Consider the following 19,836-nt stretch of genomic DNA (forward strand, 5'->3'; position numbering starts at 1 on the left):
TTGATCTATGTGTTTGTTCTTATGTAAATATCATACTGTTTTGGCTACTATAGCTTTGAAATATAGTTTGAAATCAGAAACTGAGATGCTTTGTTCTTCTTTCTCAAGATTGCTTTGGCTCTTTGTGGTCTTTCATGTTTTCATACAAATTTTAGGATGTGTGCTCTATTTCTGTAAAAAAAAACAGATAGCTATTGAAATTTTGATAGGACTTGCATTGGACCTGTGGATTACTTTAGGTAAGATGAAAAGTTTATATTTATTCTTTCTGTCATGAGTGCAGAACACCTCTACATTTACTTGTGTCTTCTTCAATATCTTTCATTAATGTCTTACAGTTTTCAGTGTATAAATATTTCACCTCATTATTGTTGTTCAGTTGCTAAGTTGTGTCCAGCTCTTTGTGACCCCAGAACTAGTGCCCACCAGGCTCCTCTGTCCCTGTGGTTCTCCAGGCAAGAAGACAGAGGTGGGTTGCCATTTGCCTCTCCTTGTCTACATTTATTTTAGGTATTTTCTCCTTTTTGATGCAATTGTAAGAGGGATTGGTTTTTCATCTATATTTCTCATAGTTCATTTTTAGTGAACAGAAATGCAATAGACTTCTGTGTGTTGATTTTGTATCCTGAAACTCTACAGAATTTGTTTATTTCAATTTTCCTTGATGGAGTCCTTAGGATTTTCCATATTTAGTATGTCATTTGCCAATAGTGAAAATTTTACTTTTTCCTTTATGATTTGGATCTCTTTTTCTTTTTTTCATTCCACAGAATGACTTGAGACTCATCCATGTTTGCTCACTTTTATTACTGAGTAGAATTCTATTGAATGGATAGAGAAAGAATTTGTTTATGACACTGTCTTGGTGAGAGTACCTTTATGATAACTTAAGTCAAATCAGGAAGAAATACTCCAACATTGGTTTTTTAATTGTATTTTCTTTTAATATTCTAGATTCTTTGCTTTTTATATTAATTTTAGTGTCAGCTTGTTAACTTTGACTAAAAGTTTGATAAAAAATTTTTACTGGAATCTATTGAATATATAGAAAAAATTGAGATAGTGGACATCTTAATAATGCTGAGCTAATATCACCATCAAGGAAATATTAAATGTTCCTCTTTTCTGTTCCCCTGTTTAACAACTAAAAATCAATATCAATCATAAACAAGAAAACCTCTTTGGGAGTTGTAGAATCCAGCACTTCATTACAAGAGACCCAAGAAAAATCTAACCCACCTCTGTATGGGCTGTGGAATCAGCAGAAGCCTTTGAAACTGTTGCTGTTGTTCAGTCACTAACACAACAATTCGCAGCTGCAATTGAGGAAACCTGAGGGATGCTGATGTGTATCGGCACCTAGCGATGAGAAGAACTTTGCAGAAGTCCAGCCATCTGGAAGGGATTTTAGCACATCACTGGGGGAAAAAAATTACAAGTTTTAAAGCCCTGGGGAAGATCCTGGTGTACTAGTGCTGGGCCAGTACTGGACTGTTCACATACAATTTTCTTAAGATGGTAGCGAAGTGAAAGTCACTCAGGTGTGTCCGACTCTTTGCCACTCCACTAACTAGAGAGTCCTGGAATTCTCCAGGCAAGAATACTGGAGTGGGTAGCCTTTCCCTTCTCCAGGGAATCTTCCAAGCCCAGGGATTAAACCCAGGTCTCCTGCATTGCAGGTGGATTCTTTACCAAACGAGCACAAGGGAAGCCCTTAAGATGGTAGTACAGTTCAGTTCAGTCACTCAGTCGTGTCCAACTCTTTGTGATCCTATGAATTGCAGCACGCCAGGCCTCCCTGTCCATTACCAACTCCCGGACTTCACACAAACTCATGTCCATGGAGTCAGTGATGCCATCCAGCCATCTCATCCAGACCCCTCTTCTCATTTCCCCAATCCCTCCCAGCATCAGAGTCTTTACCAATGAGTTAACTCTTCGCACCAGGTAGCCAAAGTATTGGAGTTTCAGCTTTAGCATCAGTCCTTCCAAAGAACACCCAGGACTGATCTCGTTTAGAATGGACTGGTTGGATCTCCTTGCAGTCCAAGGGACTCTCAAGTGTCTTCTACAACACCACAGTTAAAAAGCAGCAATTCTTTGGCACTCAGCTTTCTTCACAGTCCAACTCTCACATCTATACATGACCACTGGAAAAACCATAGCCTTGACTAGACAGACCTTTGTTGTCAACGTAATATCTCTGCTTTTGAATATGCTATCTAGGTTGGTCATAACTTTCCTTCCAAGGAGTAAGTGTCCTTTAATTTCATTGCTGCAATCACCATCTGCAGTGATTTTGGAGCCCCCCAAAATAAAGTCTGACATTCTACCAATGGTTTCCCCATCTATTTGCCATGAAGTGATGGGACCAGATGCCATGATCTTCGTTTTCTGAATATTAAGCTTTAAGCCAACTTTTTCACTCTCCTCTTTCACTTTCATCAAAAGACTTTTTAGCTCCTCTTCAGTTTCTGCCATAAGGGTGGTGTCATCTGCATATCTGAGGTTATTGATATTTCTTCCGGCAATCTTGATTCCAGCTTGTGCTTCTTCCAGCCCAGCATTTCTCATGATGTACTCAACATATAATTTACATAAGCAGGGTGACAATATACAGCCTTGATGTACTCCTTTTCCTATTTGGAACCAGTCTGTTGTTCCATGTCCAGTTCAAACTGTTGCTTCCTGACCTCCATACAAATTTCTCAAGAGGCAGGTCAACTGGTCTGGTATTCCAATCTCCTGAATAATTTTCCACAGTTTCTTGTGATCCACACAGTCAAAGGCTTTGGCATAGTCAATAAAGCAGAAAGAGCTGTTTTTCTGGAACTCGCTTGCTTTTTCAATGATCCAGCAGATGTTGGCAATTTGATCTCTGGTTCCTCTGTCTTTTCTAAAACCAGCTTGAGCATCTGGAAGTTCACAGTTCATGTAATGCTGAAGCCTGGCTTGGAGAATTTTGAGCATTACCTTACTAGTGTGTGAGATGAGTGCAATTGTGCAGCAGTTTGAGCATTCTTTGGCATTGCCTTTCTTTGGGATTGGAATGAAAACTGACCTTTTCCAGTCCTGTGGCCACTGCTGTTTTCCAAATTTGCTGGCATATTGAGTGCAGCACTTTCACAGCATCAGGTTTCAGGATTTGAAATAGCTCCACTGGAATTCCATCACCTCTACTAGCTTTGTTCGTAGTGATGCTTTCTAAGGCCCGCATGACCTCACATTCCAGGATGTCTGGCTCTAAGTGAGTGATCACACCCTCATGATTATCTTGGTTGTGAAGATCTTTTTCGTACAGTAGTTCTCATATTAAATGTTCAAAACACAATAAAATACCATCTCAATACATAAATAGATATAATTTCATTTTGTTCACATGTGCAATATTTGGCATTATTTCTTAATTTAGGCAAAAACAACTATGAAAAGCTTGTGATAATAATTATTTTGCTTTCAAATTTTGAAAATTATTCCAGTGGGACATATTGACTTGTTTTAGTATATATGTGATTCTTTATGAGTTAAAGTGTTCCTACCCAAGTGTGGGAGAAGACTTGATAATTGCTAGGATTAAGAAAACCCAAAGAACAAGGAAGCAGGAGGCAGAATTTCAGCAGGTGATAAATCAAGAAGAATGAATCTCTAAGGATGTTTTTGAACTACATCCTTTTGCGGGTTTACCGCTTATGTAATATTTGACTTGCTGTTTGGCAAATATTGGAGTTCATTGGAAATGCAGTGACTGTACGTTTTTGGGAAAGGTCACCCAAAACATACACATGTACACCTATCTATAACTATATCTATATATAGAGACATATAGTGAGAGAGAGAAGGACAAAGAGAGTTAGGCTTTTCATTTACCTTCGAGAAACTAGAAGGCATTCACTTTGGTGACAGTGAGTATGATTCTCTGGTGTTATAAAGTTTATTTAATATACTTCAAAAGTAATGTGTCTACATGTGAAATTCTACCTTAAAAATATAATTTTCCGTTGAAGTTTTAAACCTTGATTATATGTATATAGTTTTTTTCTAGGAGATTTCTTCTTTTTCTCCTTCTTTGGGGCTTGATGTCAATGATTTGGGAAAAAGAAAGAACAAGCAATGCTCTGAATTTGTAACAGGTACAGGCCATATGTCCACTGGGCTCTATCTCCTCACTGTGCAGTTTCTATCTTGAAATAAAACCTGACTGATTTTCAAATCAACATGGGTAGAATGGTACCCTGTTCACAATCTCTATGAGGAGTAGTAGGAGTTTGGAAAAATATTCAGCTTTTATTAACAATATTTGTGGGGTTTTCTGGAAAAGCTCACTTATTTTAGCAATTCAAATAATATTCAAGGAATGTCTAGTGTTTATAGCTATCAGAAAAGACCAGCTTAGGTTCCTCACAGTCACCAGTCTTGATACCCTATGGACATCTTTCTCTTTGGTTCTCTCCCTCTCATCTCTAATTGTTTCCTTCCCTCTGCCTTCTCTCCTAGGCTACTTCTACCATTAAAACCTGAAAGCTTTGAATTGAGCTCTATACAGCCTTGATCAAGAGAACATACATAAATTAATTTCTTTAGGAAAAAATAACCCTAATAAACCTTGAAGAGATTCATGTGGTAAATGAGATAGAATATTTATTTTAATTTTTGATAGAAAGTAAAATGTAGGTAGCTCTTAAGAATAGTAAGGTCAGTCATTTTTAATTTTATTTTAGCTGTTAGTACATACATGATTTCTAATAAGTGAAAGCCACTCAGTTGTGTCTGATTCTTTGTGACCCCATGGGCTATACAGTCCATGGAATTTTTCAGGCCAGAATACTGGAATGGGTAGCCTTTCCCTTCTCCAGGGGATCTTCCCAACCCAGGGATTGAACCCAGATCTCCTCCATTGCAGGCAGATTCTTTACTAGCAGAGCCACAAGGGAAGCCCACTTATTAGAAACCACTTACTAAGCTAACAAAAAGTTAGGTTTGAAAAGTACTGCTAATAGTGTGATGAATTTTCATTCATTGAGCAGCAAATGCTTATGAAGCCAAGGTCTGAGCAGAATGCTCTATAGCTACCTTGTTACCCAGCCATCCTTTTGTTTGACTAAGTCTAAAGCCTAAATCTACCTATGGGATTTTAAGAGCAGGCAAGCAAGCCCTGAGCTGACCTGAAGTGAAAGGGACTGAGAAATGCATGGATGGTACAGGTAAGAGAGCAAGTAGAAAGAGTTGGTACTACTGAACTATCACTAGGTTGTAAGTTCCTTGAAGGCAAGAACATGTCATTCCTTCATGTTTTCCTTGGGCTAATGTTTTTTGTTTTTTGTTTTTTGTTAAATGATCATGTCAAGTTTAGAGCAGAATACTGCAGCTGTGGAAACCTACAGTCATATTCAGATATGATGTATTTGAACAGAGTGTAGGGGAAAATGTTAAGTCTGAAACTGAAAAAATTACATAGTTGCAAATGGAACACAATGGAGCATTTGCAAGGTGGGGGTGGGAGCAGGGGTATGTTAGTGCAGGCGCCCCTTGGGAAAAGTATTCATTAGGAAAGGGGAAGAGTTGATGGCGATCAACAATAGGAATGGAGAGGAATCAGGATGCCTGAAGGTACAAATAGAGCAGTGGTTATCGATTGTCATATTTATCATGTGAGGTACAGCGGGTGAACAAAAGACGTATTAAGTGGGTCATCTTTGAATCCAGATATTTTAAAACAATAATAAAAAAAATTATCTGTATTGTCAATGTTTGAGTAACATTTGTTCTGCCATTTTGAGGGGATTAAAGCAAGTTTTCACATACAAAACAGACAGACTTCCTTGTTTTATTCACAGTTTCAAGAAAGACAACCATCCTGAGTGTTGGCTTTCTCTCTCTTTTCTGACAGATGGTGTATCATTTTCTTAGGGCTGCTGGAGCAAAGAACCACAAGCAGGTTTCTTAAAATAATGGAAAATTATTATCTTACATTGGTGGAATCTGTAAATCTAAAACCAAGGTGTTTGAAGGGCTAAGCTCCCTCCAGAACATGTAAAGAAATCTTTCAATGTCTCTTCCTAGGTGTTGGTAGTTTGCCAGTAATCTCTTTTGCTCCTTGGCTTCCATTCTTTTTGCCTTCACATGGCCATCTTCTTAGAAGAAGACCATTCATATGGGATTAAGGGTTCACCCTACTCCTGGATGGCCTCATCTTAACTTAAATTTCATCTGTAATAACCCTACTTCCAAATGGAGTAAAATTCAGCGGTTTTGAGGTCTTCAATATATCTATTTTTGGGATGTCAGTGGAAGACCAACTCAAACCATAACAGATGGTAAATAGCAAATATCTACAAGGGTAGGTTGATAAAAGGTCCTTTGGAAACTAGAATCACGTACAAAACTGAATAAATAACCAGAATAGCAGAAGTACTATAAAAATCTTCTAATTGACAAACTAATAAAAAACAGGAGAATGATATGACAGAGAAGGTAATAAGTGAAAAATATGTGAAGAAAAGAGCAAGGCAGGTCAATATCATGACTTCATGTTATATTGTAAGATTTACCACATGATGCAATAAGGTTTTGTTTTCCCTAATAGGTTGAAAATGTGGTGGCTACTTGTAACGGTATGTTTCATCCACATGTCTGGAAATGCATTTTGTTTCCTTGGAAAAATTGCTGAGAACCCTGAAGCCAGTATGAATGTGGTAAGTTATTCATATCACTAATATTTTAAAAACAACACTTCCAAAGATATCGATGCTATTTGCTCCCATTAATTCTTTTAAAATATCTTTTATTTTAAAGCTTGAAATATTTCTTCACACAATGTATGTTAACAATCAATGAGAAGTTTTACAATAGGAATCATAAAAGTGGCCCAGTGAACTCATGAAGCTAATTTTGTTTTTCCCTCCATTCAGAGTCAGATGATTTCCTTCTGGGGCTACCCAAGTGAGATGCATAAAGTTATAACTGCAGATGGCTATATCCTTCAGGTCTATCGGATTCCTCATGGAAAGAATGATGCTAATCATTTAGGTAGGACTGGTTTTTGTTCAGTCACTAAGTTGTGCTCCACTCTTGTGCAACCCCATGGACTGTAGCCTGCCTGGGTCCTCTGTCCATGGAATATCCTGGCAAGAATACTGAAGTGGGCTGCCACTTCCTTCTCCAGGGGATCTTCCCAACCCAGGAACTGAAACCACACCTCCTGTGTTGGCAGGCAGATTCTTTACCACTGAGTCACCAGGGAAGCTTGGGGGGCTGGAATGACGGGAAAAGATGATTGCCTCCAATTGTGAATCAAATACATTCCATTCAAATATATTCTAATTCTAGAACATGAGATTAAGTTACTCACAGGGAAAAAAATCCTTGATCCACCTTGGACTTCTGAGATTAAGCTAAGGGTCTGAGTGACAACAGATTTACACTGGCTTCTATGATGTGAAGCACACTGGCCCACGATTTTAGTTTGTTGTGCTGGGTGGGGACTCAGAGTCCCTGAATAACAAACCCACTTAATTAACATTATGCTGAATTTCTTTAATATAATTTTTCAATAGCTTTTTGAGTTTAACTGGCATACAATAAACTGCACACAATTTAAAGTATACAGGTGCACATATTTTGTCATCTGAGAAAATATCACAATTAAGATAACGATCTGAAAAATATTCACCCCACCAAGCAAACATGTAATTCTAGTCTTCCTAAATTCATGTTTCTCTGAGAATAAGGAGTGAGTTTATAAAGGTTTGAATAATTTTCTTCCTTAGGTCAGAGACCTGTTGTGTTTCTGCAGCATGGTCTTCTTGCCTCAGCTACAAACTGGATTTCCAACCTTCCCAACAACAGCCTGGGCTTCCTCCTGGCAGATGCTGGTTATGACGTGTGGCTGGGGAACAGCAGAGGAAACACTTGGGCCCAGGAGCATTTATACTATTCACCAGACTCCCCTGAATTCTGGGCTTTCAGGTAAAGAGGGAGAATTAAAAACAAATGTTGAGTTAAAAATCATCAGTAGTCACTGCTTCCAATCCAGTCATATCTTAACAAATCCCACTTCAAGTAGGAGGAGAAGGAAGTCCTTTGATTCTAATCTATCTTAGATTTTTAATACACCTCATTCCAAGGGTAGTTTTCCTCCTAACTGTGATCCCAGTGCCCAGTATTATGAGATTCCCTGAATCTGCTTTTCCATAAGGATTGAGCAAAATGAGTAAGCAAGGAAATTTGTTGTCCTTGGCAATTTCTAGAGGAACATCCACATGGATTTAAACCCAGCTGGGGTTCATGGACAACATCTCTCACCAGCAATAATGAAGTGGAGGGGGAGACAATGAAATTCAGACACCATGGAGAGATTATCAAAGATTTTCTCTTACTGGCCTTCTGGTGCCTTATCTCTAGGAATTACTAGCGGGAGTGGAGAACAGAAGAGAAGTTGGTTGATGGAGCTGAGGCACAAAAGTGCTCTAAAAATTCTAGGAACCGAATGGAAGGTCATCTGTCCCAAGTGTAGTGAGGAAGAGGAAGACCAAGAGGCGAGGACACTAGAGATGCCGACAAGCCAGGATCAGGATGGGCAGTGTAGGTCACAATGAGGGCCTTAGAGCTCATTCTAAGTGTAAGGAGAAGCTTCTGGAAAGTTTTAACAGGGGAGGGGCATAGCCTGTTTTCATTTTCAAAAAAATTATTCTGGATGACTTGTAAAGAATAAAATAGAGAAATTATTCATATTTCATGGTAGTGGAACACTAAATACAAGTCATTATTAAATCTGACAGTCAGATTCAGGGATGAAAGTAGTCCCCAACTACAAATACTAGTGTTTCAAATTGGATCAAATGGCAGCTACCATGCTGTGCTTTAGAAATAATGTCAGCTCTTTAAAGAAGTCATTGGCAAAGAGCCCCTGACACTCAAATAGTCTATAAGCAGCAATGTTTAGAGCATCCAGTTTTCTATTTTTCAAAGGAAGCTTTAGCTTAAATAGGTTTGACTTACAGCAGTTACAACAAAGATGTGTATTTAGTTTATTTTGTCTTTTTTACAGCTTTGATGAAATGGCTGAATATGACCTTCCATCTACAATTGATTTCATCTTAAAGAGAACAGGACAGAAGAAGCTACACTATGTTGGCCATTCCCAAGGCACCACCATTGGTAGGTAAAAGCAATTAGCAAGTAGTGTAGTTCGTATAGATCCTTTACCAGTGGTCATGCAGGTATGTTGGTCTTCTTGCTTGCTAATTGCTTTCCATTCATTATATAATGCAATGTCTACAACAGCCCACTGATATAAGGCCATTATTATTCCTATTGTTTATATCAGTTCAGTTCAGTTCAGTCGCTCAGTCATGTCCGACTCTTTGTGACCACATGAATTACAGCACACCAGGCCTCCCTGTCCATCACCAACTCCCTGAGTTCACCCACACCCATGTCCATCGAGTCAGTGATGCCATCCAGCCATCTCATCCTCTGTTGTTCCCTTTTCCCCCTGCCTTCAATCCCTCCCAGCATCAGGGTCTTTTCCAATGAGTCAGCTCTGCATGAGGTGGCCAAAGTATTGGAGCCTCAGCATCAGGACTGGTCTCCTTTAGGATGGACTGGTTGGATCTCCTTGCAGTCCAAGGGACTCTCAAGAGTCTTCTCCAACACCACAGTTCAAAAGCATCAATTCTTTGGCACTCAGCTTTCTTCACAGTCCAACTCTCATATCCATACATGACCACTGGAAAAAGCATAGCCTTGACTAGACGGACCTTTGTTGGCAAAGTAATATCTCTGCTTTTGAATATGCTATCTAGGTTGGTCATAACTTTCCTTTTAAGGAGTAAGTGTCTTTCAAATTCATGGCTGCAATTCACCATCTGCAGTGACTTTGGAGCCCAAAAATAGGCAACCTAAATAGTGGGTGAAGAAATAGTTTGTGTAAGATAACATAGTTATTACAGGTAGGAACCAATGCTCTGAAACTTTGTACCACATGGTCTCTGGTCTCAGTTTATTTCATTCAGTCAACCCTATTTATGGATCTCATATAACATATCCTAAGGATACAGCAAAAAAGTAAATAGTTTAAAATCTATGTCTTTTTACTACTAATACTCTAGCAGGTGGAGGCAGAGAAAATAAGTAAAATATATATGATGCTAGATGATGGTAGCATTTTTCTATGAAGAGAAAAATAAATCAGGGAGTCAGATTTGGGAGCATCAGAGGGGTGCTTATGACTGACTCCTATGCTTTTGTACAGAACATGTTGAACATAGCTTAACCTTTTCTCAATGATACAGGGTTATAAAACTATTGCACTTAGCTGAAATGCAGAAATGTCCTTAAGATTTATTGAGGTAAATAGAACCGCTTGTCCTGACAGAAAATCACTCCAAGCTACTGCTCTTTTGAGTATTTAAATTTTGAACATTTCAATTCTTCTTCCTCACCAGTGGACAGTTTGTCATTGTGTCACCATACTCATAAATTTCAGCAAGTTGTTTCTGCCTTCTAATTGACATCTACCAGTCAATCTGCTGTGTACAAGATGTTTAGTGAAGTGTCCTTGATGGACTGCATCTGCAATGGGATTAAGCTTGTTTTGAGAAGTTACCTGTCTGACCCTTTATGGACCTACTGACCATCACTCAGTGTCAGTGGTGCTGCTACTAATACTCTGGCAGGAGGAGACTGACTCTCCTTGCGAAGGAGTCCTGCTTGCTCTGGGTGACCTGCTGGCTCTCATCTTCAGAGTTAGGAAGCCAGATAAAGAACTCCTTAATCAACACAGTGCTGTTGGAAAGCATGTTCTTCTTCCAGTGGATCAGGCTGCATATTACTGAGTGGCATAAACCTGAAAAGTTTTTCTTTCTTTTTGCTTCATTTAAGTTTTGCACAATCTGAAAAGTTTTGTTTCAAGCTGTTCTTAAGTCTAGTCAACATGTCATTATTAACAGTAAGGAGAGATTGTCCTATGAAATTCAACTGTAAAGAATTTAAGTTAATAACTGTTTAATTGGAACCCAGTCTATTTATATGGTAGGGCTTCCCTGGTGGCTCAGAGGTTAAAGCGTCTGCCTCCATGCGGGAAACCCGGGTTCGATCCCTGGGTCGGGAAGATCCCCTGGAGAAGGAAATGGCAACCCACTCCAGTATTCTTGCCTGGAGAATCCCATGGAGAGAGGAGCTTGGTAGGCTATAGTCCATGGGGTCACAAAGAGTCGGACACAACTGAGTGACTTCACTTTCACTTTATATGGTACTGTTCATGAAAACAATTAAAAGCAGATAAGGGCTGAGAATATTGTATACAAATATTGGAATTATCTCTGCTACTCATTTGTTAAGCATTACTATGTGACTCAGTTCAGTTCAGTTCAGTCGCTCAGTCGTGTCCGACTCTCTGTGACCCCATGCATTGCAGCACGCCAGGCCTCCCTGTTTATCACCAACTCCTGGGGTTCACTCAGACTCACGTCCATCAAGTCAGTGATGCCATCCAGCCATCTCATCACTGATCTCCAGTAGCATATTGGGCACCTGCTGACCTGGGGAGATCCTCTTTTAGTATCCTGTCATTTTGCCTTTCAATACTGTTCATGGGGTTCTCAAGGCAAGAATACTGAAGTGGTTTGCCATTCCCTTCTCCAGTGGACCACTCTGTCAGACCTCTCCACCATGACCCGCCCATCTTGAGTGGCCCCACGGGCATGGCTTAATTCCTGGTAAATATTTTACATGATTCTACTTAATTATTCCTAAACAACCTAAGGAAGTAGTCAGTATTATACCTATTTTTAGATGAGGAAACTAAAACTTTTAGAGTTTAGGTCTCTTTTCCAAGGTCACAAAGCTAATAAACCACAGAACTAAGTTTCAAACTCTCTTTTGACACATTTCAAATTTTTGCTTTAACCTTTCCACTTATATACCTTATTCATGTTAAATGTTAATTATCTCATTGTTATAAGATGAGATTATTTTAAGCTGAACCAAACCTGCTGTCATATAAATTATAACACTTTTATTACCATGTGATTATTCTAAAGTTGGCCTGTTTTCAAAAGTCAGATAAAAGAGTTAAATGCAACGTTTAAAAAGTTCTAACCTCCTGTCCAGGGTTTCCTAGGTAGCTCAGTGGTAAAAAAATCTGCCTGCCAAATGGGAGATGTGAGTTATATCCCTGGGATGGGAAAATCCCATGGAGAAGGAAATGGCAGTCCACTCCAGTATTCTTGCTAGGGAAATCCCATGGACAGAAGAGCCTGGTGGGCCCCAGTACATGGGGTCGCCAGAGTCAGACACAACTTAGCAACTAAACAACAGCAAACCTCATGTCCCCAGAGAGAATCTATGAAAATAAAATATACTAAAATCTGACCATTTTGTTCATTTCAGGTTGTCCCAGATGGCACCCTTAGTAAGTCCAAAGTAATGATGTCCTACTTGTAAAACACACACACACACACACACACACACACACACACTCACATCCCTACCTTTACACATATTCCTTGTTCTCTTTCAGGTTTTGTCGCCTTTTCTACCAATCCCACACTGGCTGAGAAAATCGAAGTCTTCCATGCATTAGCCCCAGTCGCCACAGTGAAGTACACCCAGAGCCTGTTTAACAAACTTGCGCTTATTCCTCACTTCCTCTTCAAGGTATGTGATTCCCTTTACCCAGATCTAAGATATTGAATTGTTTGTGTATTTCAAAGTGATAGAGAACAAACACATGGTGGATGATCGTGTTTATACGCAGGAATGGAAATGAATGTGTTTATGTTACACCTTGAATAGCACTGACCATGTTCGAATCCCCGTTATAGTTTAAGAGATCCCCACTTTTTTAAATTCTCCATTTCTTTGTGTGCTAGCAACACCTGGCAGTGTTTTTGCTCCTTAATGGATGTTTCTCTACCAAGTATCCACACAAGTCTTCAAGGCTGTGTTTCCACCCTCAGCCTGGGGAAGAGGAGCTAAAAGCAACACAAAAGAGTCAAATAAAATACCTCAACTACCTAGTCCATGAAAGGTGGGAAGAGGAAGAACAGGAAAGGAAGGGAAGGGAAAGGAAAAGGAGAGAAAGGGTAAGATAGCAGTGGAGAAGTGAAGCAAGAACTTGGAGACCCCTCATCAAATACCCTCGGCCCCCCAAGTCTTACTCCTAAGAGGTCTTTTCTCTTTAAATGGGGGTTTCGTAGGGCAGTAGAATAGATTTCAATAAACTGTAGATATATATGTAGGCATATATGTTAGGGATTTAATAATCTTTCCTGTATCCAAAGTTTAATCACCAACTTCTCCCACCCACTGTAACCAACAGACACATGCGCACGCACGCACACATACATACACACACACACACACACACACACACACTCCATTAGGAGAACAGTTTGCCTCAGGCTACAAAATTTACTGATGCCATTCTCTTCTATGGTTGTGTGCGTTTCATTTTTTTTTTCACTCAGGTGTGTGCTGTTCATTTTTTTCTCACTAAACTAACACAGGTGTCTAAAACCTAAAAGATTTTTACCTGCAACTATATTTGTAAAACTTTTACTCAAAATGTAAAATTGTGTGATGACCCTGAATATATTTACAGGCTGCCCTGATTCAGAACATGTTTATTTTTCACTTGTACTCAGAATTTCTGACAGGCAGTGGAAAGAGGGGTTTAAAAAAAGATAGTATTAGACTTTAAGTCAAAATCTTGAGCCTTGGATCAGGATTCTAGCTGCAATCCAGTTCTCACTAGACCAAGACCCTGACCCTGACTATTTATTAGTCTTCTGTTGTCCTGTATAAAATGGGGATGACAGAGCACAAACTACCAGTAATAATTAAATAAGTCACATGGATAAAATGTCCAGCAAAGAGAAAATGGTCAATACTTTATAGTAGCTTTGCATGTGTACAATTTTGAAACTTTGTGTGTAATTTTGAAAATATGGAGTCACTAAGTCATATAACTGAAACTAATATTGTAAATCAACTATACTTCAATAAACAATGAATAAAATAAAATGGGGATAACAAAGTGTCAACCTTCCTCAAGAACAATGAGGGTGAGTCCTTTCAATTATTAAGCTACCAAATGCCTCTTTGTCTTTTTAACGTTTTCACGAAAATATGGCTTGAAGTCATCCTTTTCCCTGATGATTTTTGGTCATTTATTGCGGAAACCACACATCTTGAAACTGACTTTTGATATTCTACAATGTTGTTTTTTGATTTAATCCCATAGCTCCTCTTACCCCAACTAGATTGTACAATTTTATGCATTACAATTTTCATTAGCCAGTATAGTTCTCAATGCAACAATAAATACCCAGTATTCATATCTGCCCTGTCCATTCCGCATCTTTATCATTGGGATTCAATGAGAGAAAGTATTTAAACTTCCTAAGACAACATATAGAAATATTGAAATAGACATTTCTGTCAGTAACTAGACAAATTAAGAGGTCTTTTCTGTAGCTTGTTATTTGCAAATCTATAATGATGCTTTTATTTTTCAGATTATATTTGGTAACAAAATGTTCTACCCACACAATTTTTTTGAACAATTTCTTGGTGTTGAAGTATGCTCTCGTGAGACACTGGATGTCCTTTGTAAGAATGCCTTGTTTGCCATTACTGGAGCTGACAATAAGAACTTCAACATGGTTTGTATGCCCTGAAATTTCTGATTATTTTGAGAAACTCTCTTGATTTCTTGTCTTATCATCATGGTACTTTATTAGAACCAGGAGTCACTTCAAAATTCTGTCCAATATGCAGATAAGCCCAAGAGAAATCACAAGCCATGGCTCCTAGTTCTGTTGCCTCCAGGTTCCTTCCATCACCTCGTTGTGCCCTGAAGTAAACAGCTTGTAGAAAAAACAAACACAGAAAACTCGCTGCTCACCTCTGATCACCTGAAAATCACTGTGACTTTAATTTCTGTGAGATGAGGTATTGAACCATGTTGTCAGGTTCCTCTGCAGGAAAAATATGTCTAGATATTGGATGAATATTATTTAAAAAATTGTAATGCTGATAGTCAACCCTATAAACTTTCCAAAACTTCTTTCAGAGCAACTCTTTATGTAAGATCTTGTCCATACTCTTTACCTTCTATTTCATTTGCTTTGCACCAAGTGGATGTTTAAAAACACATACAACATACTGCAGTATTGCAAAGAAGTTAAAAATATGGATTCAGGTTAAAGCATAATTCAGATCCTACCTTTGCAACACACTTGAACACCTTCATTTTGATTCCTTATCCATGAAATGAGTCATTGTGAAGATTAAATGAGCTAACATATGTAAAGTATGTACTGTGCTCAGTCATGTCCGATTCTTTGCAGTCCCATGGACTGTAGCCAACCAGGTTCCTTTGTCCATAGAATCTCCCAGGCAGGAATACTGGAGTGGGTTGCCACTTTGTACCCCAGGGGATCTTCCTGACCCAGGGATTGAACCTGTGTCTTGTGTCTCCTGCCCTGACAGGCAGATTCTTTACCATTAGTGCCACCTGGGAAGCCCCAACATATGTAGATCATAGAACAAAACAATCTAGCTCACAGTATGTCACATATTTCATGTTCTATATTATACATTGACAACTATTCTCACTCAAAATTGTTTAGTTTAGCTATGCATCCTTTAAATTAGCCCATATAATCAGAGCTTGCCAGCCATAAAGTGATGTACAACTCTTTTGCTCATATCCTGCCAGTAATGCTGCTGGTAAAACCTGATATGGATCAGAAAAAATTTAAGTCTTGGGTGTTTTCAAGAAACTGAACGTATATCTAAGTGTGTGTGTGTGCGCTTATGTGCTTGCTTTCTAGAGTCGCTTAGATGTGTATATAGCACATAATCCAGCAGGAACTTCTGTTCAAAACATCCTCCACTGGACACAGGTATCATTTCAAGCTGTTAAAACTTTCTTGTGGGCCTCAACCATCACCAGTTTACCTAAAGCAAAGTCTTAAAATAGTCTGTCAAAGTAAATGTTCCTAGCAGGGAATTTTTCTGGCATGGGACTACCAGGTGAAATTATCAATCCATGTGAATGAAAATCCTATAAAAATAGGTGCTTTGGGTAGCAAGAAATAAATGATTTTCATGACTTGAGTGGCAAGAAAAATTATTTCAAGCAGAGCTGCATTTAAACTTGAATAAATTGTTCTCTAGGATTAATAGTCTTTATTCTTGGAATGAGGAAAATAATAATATTTAAATTAAAAGTAAACTACTTGGAAATGTTGGTATGTTATTATTCACATAGCCAAGTAATTTTTTTAAATTTCTTAGTTTTTAAAATTTTTCTCCATTAGGCTGTTAAGTCTGGGAAATTCCAAGCTTTTGACTGGGGAGCCTCAGTTGAGAACCTAATGCATTATAATCAGGTAAGCATCTTAAGTAGCAGTTATTCACATTTTAAAGACAAAGATATAAAAGGTTAAAGATGAAATTGTGATAACTGTACATGTATTTTCCAAAGTCAAGTTGTTGTCCAGACCTCAGAAGTCTGTCTAATGCCACCAGGGGTAAGTTCTGGAAGTTTCTTACTGCAGTCATGTGGTACTTTGAGGGCAGCTGAATGAGCACAGACACTGGATTGTGAAGGCTCAGGGGAAGAATCGGAAACCAGCAGCACCTCAGAGGCTGCCTTTGTCCTGGGCCCCTAACACTAGTAACCAGAGACTCCATCGCGGGCAGGGAAGCGGGTGAAACACCCACCCCCACCTCCATGCTCCCTGCAACCAAGCCAAACACAACTCAGGATGGTGTCAGCTAACTGGGGAAGTGATGATAATTTAAGATCCAGAAGCTGGTCCTGGAAAACACTTCAAACAGTGGCATATGAGTGAAGAAAAGTGGGTTTATTCTCATGGGCGCTCTCTACAATTTTCCCTTCTGTCCAACATGTAAAGGAGCATAATAAAGTATTAAAATACTATACATATAATACTATATACATATAATAAAACATTTCTTTGTGAATTAGCTATTGCATAAGTATTGTAGTATATAGCTATTTGTATAAGTATATAGCTTGTACTTATATAAGTATATAAGTATATTGTATAAGTATATACTTATATAAGTATATTATAGTATATAGCTATATATTATACTTATATAAGTATAAGTATATTGTAGTATATAGCTATTAGTATAATAGCTATAAGCATAAGTATATAGCTATTACATTAATGTATTGAATCAGAATTCTTGAGAATATCATCTTTAAAAACTAACAAAATTCTCTGTGAACAGTGGGAAAATTAGTAGTGATTTTCTTGTCTGCTTTATGTCTACCATTGGTTTGCTTTATGAATGCCTTTAAAATCTGTGTGAATGGTGCTTTTTGTCAAAATAGGAAACGGGGCTACTGATAGATTTTCTAAGAATTTGAACCTATATTTAGTAAAAATCAGGCAAGTATTTAGAATACAACTCATTTAACCAACTGACTACCTTTCCAATGACTATACTGGGAAGTCAGACAAAGTAAACATAAATGACTCAGGCCATTCTGAGAAGCTTATACCTTTAGAGTGTGTAAATTCTTAAGATTTAATTATGAAATTGGGTCATGCCACTCGTAACAACAAGGATGGACCTTGAAAATATTATGCTAAGTGAAATAAGTTATTCATGCACAGATAAATATTATATGATCTCACTTAAATGTGGAATCTAAAACATGAAAAATCTGGAATTAATAGATAAAGAAAACAGATTGGTGGTTGCTAGAGGCATGGGCAAAATGGATCAAGGTGGTCAAAAGGTATGAACTTCCAGTCATAAAATAAGTAAGACCTAGAGATGCAATTACAGTGTGGAGACTGTAGTTACTAATACTGTACTGTACATTTGAAACTTGCCAAGACAGTAAATCTTAAAAGTTATCTCTTTCTCTCTCTCTAGGGTTAGGGTTAGGGTAAAACTACACATAGAGGTAGATGCTAACTAGATTTTTTTGTTGTCATCATTTCACAATGTATACATGTGTGGAATCATTGCTGTGCACCTACAACAAATATAATGTTATTTATAAATTATATCTCAATTTTTTAAGTGATATCTGATTTACCCACTGAATAAGTATTGAGTTTCAAGTGAATTTACCTATGAAAATTCTGATTCTTTTCCTCTTGTGTTTTAGCCCACACCTCCCATCTACAATTTAACAGCCATGAATGTCCCAATTGCAGTATGGAGTGCTGGCCAAGACCTGTTGGCTGACCCTCAGGATGTTGACCTTTTGATTTCAAAACTCTCTAATCTCATTTACCACAAGGAAATTCCAAATTACAATCACTTGGACTTTATCTGGGCAATGGATGCCCCTCAAGAAGTTTACAATGAAATTATTTCTTTGATGGCAGAAGACAAAAAGTAGTTCTGGATTTAGAGAATTATTAATTTACTTTTTCCAAAATAGTTTCTTCTCACCTACATGATTTCTGTACTGTTATAAATGCAATCCTTCTTTCTGTAATGTTGACTTCCAAAATATATTAGCATCAACAAACTTTCCATTGGTCATTTTTAATTGGAAAAAATGCTTAAAATTATTTTTTCACTTGGAAATGTATCTAGAAACTCTTGAGAGACTGTGAACTAAGGGAGGTGAAACTTCTCTTCCAATCCTCCCATTCAGGTTTCTTCTAAACTCCAGAGTGACAATGAGCCTTGAATCACGAGTGTTGCCAAGAGACAGTCCTGGGGTTGACTACTGATGCCTCTTTGGCACACTTGGAGATTGAGTAGATTGTTTTCTATCATCTGCTGTTGTTAAGCTTAGTCTCTTCACTTGTGCAGTGGGGCTATCACTTGCTCTTTTGACTGTTACACTCCATGAAAAGGCCAAGTAGACTGTAAGTTGCATTGAGGCCAGCTCACTTTCCCTTTCTAGGGAGAAAAGAACACAGGTAGGTTAGGAAGCAACTGGCAACCCCAGTTCAGGAAGTTGGGAGATAAGGGATTTCTTACCCTCAATATTGTTGACATTTTGGGACAGGTTTCATTTTATTGTCCTGGGCATTCTAGGGTACTTAGCACCATCCCTAGGTTCTACTCACCAGATGCCTTGAGTACACACCCTCCCTGAGTTGTGCCTCATATATACATCTTACTTTGCACCATCATATTGTTGCTCACATTCCCCTCCAAAATTTGGTCTAATTTATTTTGGGGTTACAAGTATGCATTCATATTCTGTGTATAACTCACAAGAAGACTAATATATCTGAACTGTGTTGTGATCTAAAACTTATTAGATATGATGCAATTCATATTTTAAAAAATCAAGATAATCTAAAATTAAAAGATGCTAAGCATTACCTAGTTTAATCCCCATCATTTTCCAAATGAGGATATTGATGTTCATAAAGGTTGAGCACTTAAATAAAGGATATATGATTGGCATTGTCAAAGCTGAAATTCACGTATTCTAGTTCAAATACTCTTCTGCACAAAATTGATTACACAGCTCTGTTGCATTTTCAAATTAAATATTTCCAGAGTTATCTGGGAGAAGGCAATGGCACCCCACTCTAGTGCTCTTGCCTGGAAAATCCCATGGACAAAGGAGCCTGGAAGGCTGCAGTCCAAGGGGTCACTAAGAGTCAGACACGACTGAGCGACATCACTTTCACGTTTCACTTGCATGCACTGGAGAAGGAAATGGCAACCCACTCCAGTGTTCTTGCCTGGAGAATCCCAGGGATGCGGAAGCCTGGTGGGCTGCCATCTATGGGGTTGCACAGAGTTGGACCCAACTGAAGTGACTTAGCAGCAGCAGCAGCAGAGTTATCTAAGAGGGGAAATGGA

At 38.4% G+C, this 19,836-nt stretch overlaps 1 protein-coding gene across 1 annotated transcript; it reads left to right on the forward strand.

The window, feature by feature from the left end:
* The first annotated feature begins 6,590 nt into the window (after positions 1 to 6,590).
* LOC138427540 (gastric triacylglycerol lipase) lies at positions 6,591 to 18,403 on the forward strand. Its single transcript, XM_069567051.1, has 9 exons — positions 6,591 to 6,692; positions 6,909 to 7,026; positions 7,767 to 7,965; positions 9,047 to 9,156; positions 12,521 to 12,657; positions 14,520 to 14,666; positions 15,840 to 15,911; positions 16,329 to 16,400; positions 18,167 to 18,403. The coding sequence occupies exons 1-9, from the start codon at positions 6,591 to 6,593 to the stop codon at positions 18,401 to 18,403; spliced, it is 1,194 nt and encodes a 397-aa protein (XP_069423152.1).
* Positions 18,404 to 19,836: the final 1,433 nt, after the last annotated feature.

This window comes from Ovis canadensis, chromosome 22 (genome assembly GCF_042477335.2).
Source record: "Ovis canadensis isolate MfBH-ARS-UI-01 breed Bighorn chromosome 22, ARS-UI_OviCan_v2, whole genome shotgun sequence".
In the NCBI taxonomy this organism is placed as follows: Eukaryota; Metazoa; Chordata; class Mammalia; order Artiodactyla; family Bovidae; genus Ovis; species Ovis canadensis.

Excerpts from the sequence above, each read along its gene's own strand:
- LOC138427540 (XM_069567051.1), top strand. The coding sequence starts at position 6,591 with ATGTGGTGGCTACTTGTAACGGTATGTTTCATCCACATGTCTGGAAAT. Across the intron at positions 7,966-9,046 it reads CCTGAATTCTGGGCTTTCAG|CTTTGATGAAATGGCTGAAT; the intron begins GTAAAGAGGGAG and ends TCTTTTTTACAG. Across the intron at positions 15,912-16,328 it reads ACATCCTCCACTGGACACAG|GCTGTTAAGTCTGGGAAATT; the intron begins GTATCATTTCAA and ends TTTCTCCATTAG.